General features: G+C 47.7%; 1 protein-coding gene across 1 annotated transcript in view; it reads left to right on the forward strand.

Annotated features, from left to right (window-relative positions):
• LOC103146823 (AT-rich interactive domain-containing protein 1B-like) overlaps positions 1-1635 on the forward strand; it is a 24371-nt gene that overhangs the window by 9843 nt on the left and 12893 nt on the right. Inside the window, 1 exon segment of the mRNA XM_016677862.1 lies at positions 1036-1238. Coding sequence (XP_016533348.1) covers positions 1036-1238 — 203 coding nt within the window.

Below are 1635 nucleotides of genomic sequence, written 5' to 3' on the forward strand. Positions count from 1 at the left end.
TAACTTGTGGGCGGAGCTCCGCAGACAGAAGCTGATTGGTTGATTTTAACTTGTGGGCGGAGCTCCGCAGACAGAAGCTGATTGGTTGATTTTAATTTGTGGGCGGAGCTCCGCAGACAGAAGCTGATTGGTTGATTTTAATTTGTGGGCAGAGCTCCGCAGACTGAAGCTGATTGGTTGAGTTTAACAATCAGAATCTCTTTGTGTTTTAAAGTTCATGATTAAAAGTCAAACTGCTGCTGATTTTTATAATTGGGATGTTGGGACTAACGGTGTGTTTTTCTGTGCTTCGTGCAGGAAGTTCCTCAGGAGGCATATGGGGGGCGGGTCAAGTCTGCAGCAATGACTCCTGGGAAATCAAACCAGGAGGACCTGAGCCAGCAGGAGAGGCCGTCCAGTCTGCCGGTGAGTCAGACTCAGAAACTCTGAATTCAGATCAAATGTTTGGGTTGGTGACCTGAAGTGACCTGAGGCAGACGTTTTATTTTGAAAAGCTGATCATGATGGGTCACCGCGGAGTTATTTTAGAGCGCTGAGCTGTTTGTTGTTGTGATTCAGACTCTGACTGTGAGGCAGATTGAGCAGATTTCAGGCCGCACTGCTGCGTTTGCTGCCAGATTGTCCTGCAGCTCCCTGTCCTCGTCCATAATGACGCCGTCAGTTTCTCCTGGCCGCTGAAATCTGCAGAGATCACGCTCTGAGCGGCTGCAGCTTCCTGCTGGGAGACCAGCAGAAATAATGATGATTCACAACAAATCGCTGAGTCAGCGGCTCCTCAAGCACCTCACATCCTGTTTTACAACACAAATTATTATTTATCTACAAAGAAGAAAAGGTAAAAGCATCTGAATAGGAAGGAATTCTCAATTTTAGGTTCTGGTTCAGTTCTGTAGGTTCTGGTTCAGTTCTTTAGGTTGTGGTTCAGTTCTTTAGGTTCTGGTTCAGTTCTTTAGGTTNTAATTTGGTTTATAGAAGTTGTATGACCAGAGAGACGTTGCTGTTGACCTCTGACCTCTGGGACTGGTTTTCCACCAGATGAGCTCCCAGTACGGCCAGCAGCAGCAACAGAACCTGAGCTTCAGCCAGCCCGGCCAGCCGCCGTACTTCAGCCCCCCCCAGCAGCAGCCGGCCGCCCCCAGCCAGCCGCCGTACATGCAGCCCTGCCCGCTGCCGCCCCAGGTAGGACACGCCATCTCCATGGCAACGATATGGAGACAACGACCACAGAGCAAGTCGTCGTCAGGATTAGATAAAAAAAAAACCCATCACAACTGTTGAAGAACTGTTCTGAACTATTTGTCCGTCCATCCATCTTTTTTTAACACTTGCCAAAAATATAAACAGAATCTTTCTTTAATAACTTTTGTAATGGACAAATCAGAACCTGAAAGCCTTTCAGACAAGCTGATTGGTTGATTTTAACTTGTGGGTGGAGCGCTGCAGACAGAAGCTGATTGATTGATTTTAACTTGTGGGCGGAGCTCCGCAGACAGAAGCTGATTGGTTGATTTTAACTTGTGGGTGGAGCTCCGCAGACAGAAGCTGATTGGTTGATTTTAACTTGTGGGCAGAGCACTGCAGACAGAAGCTGATTGGTTGATTTTAATTTGTGGGTGGAGCTCCGCAGACAGAAGC

Source organism: Poecilia formosa, unplaced genomic scaffold (assembly GCF_000485575.1).
Source record: "Poecilia formosa unplaced genomic scaffold, Poecilia_formosa-5.1.2 Scaffold168, whole genome shotgun sequence".
NCBI classification, from domain to species: Eukaryota; Metazoa; Chordata; class Actinopteri; order Cyprinodontiformes; family Poeciliidae; genus Poecilia; species Poecilia formosa.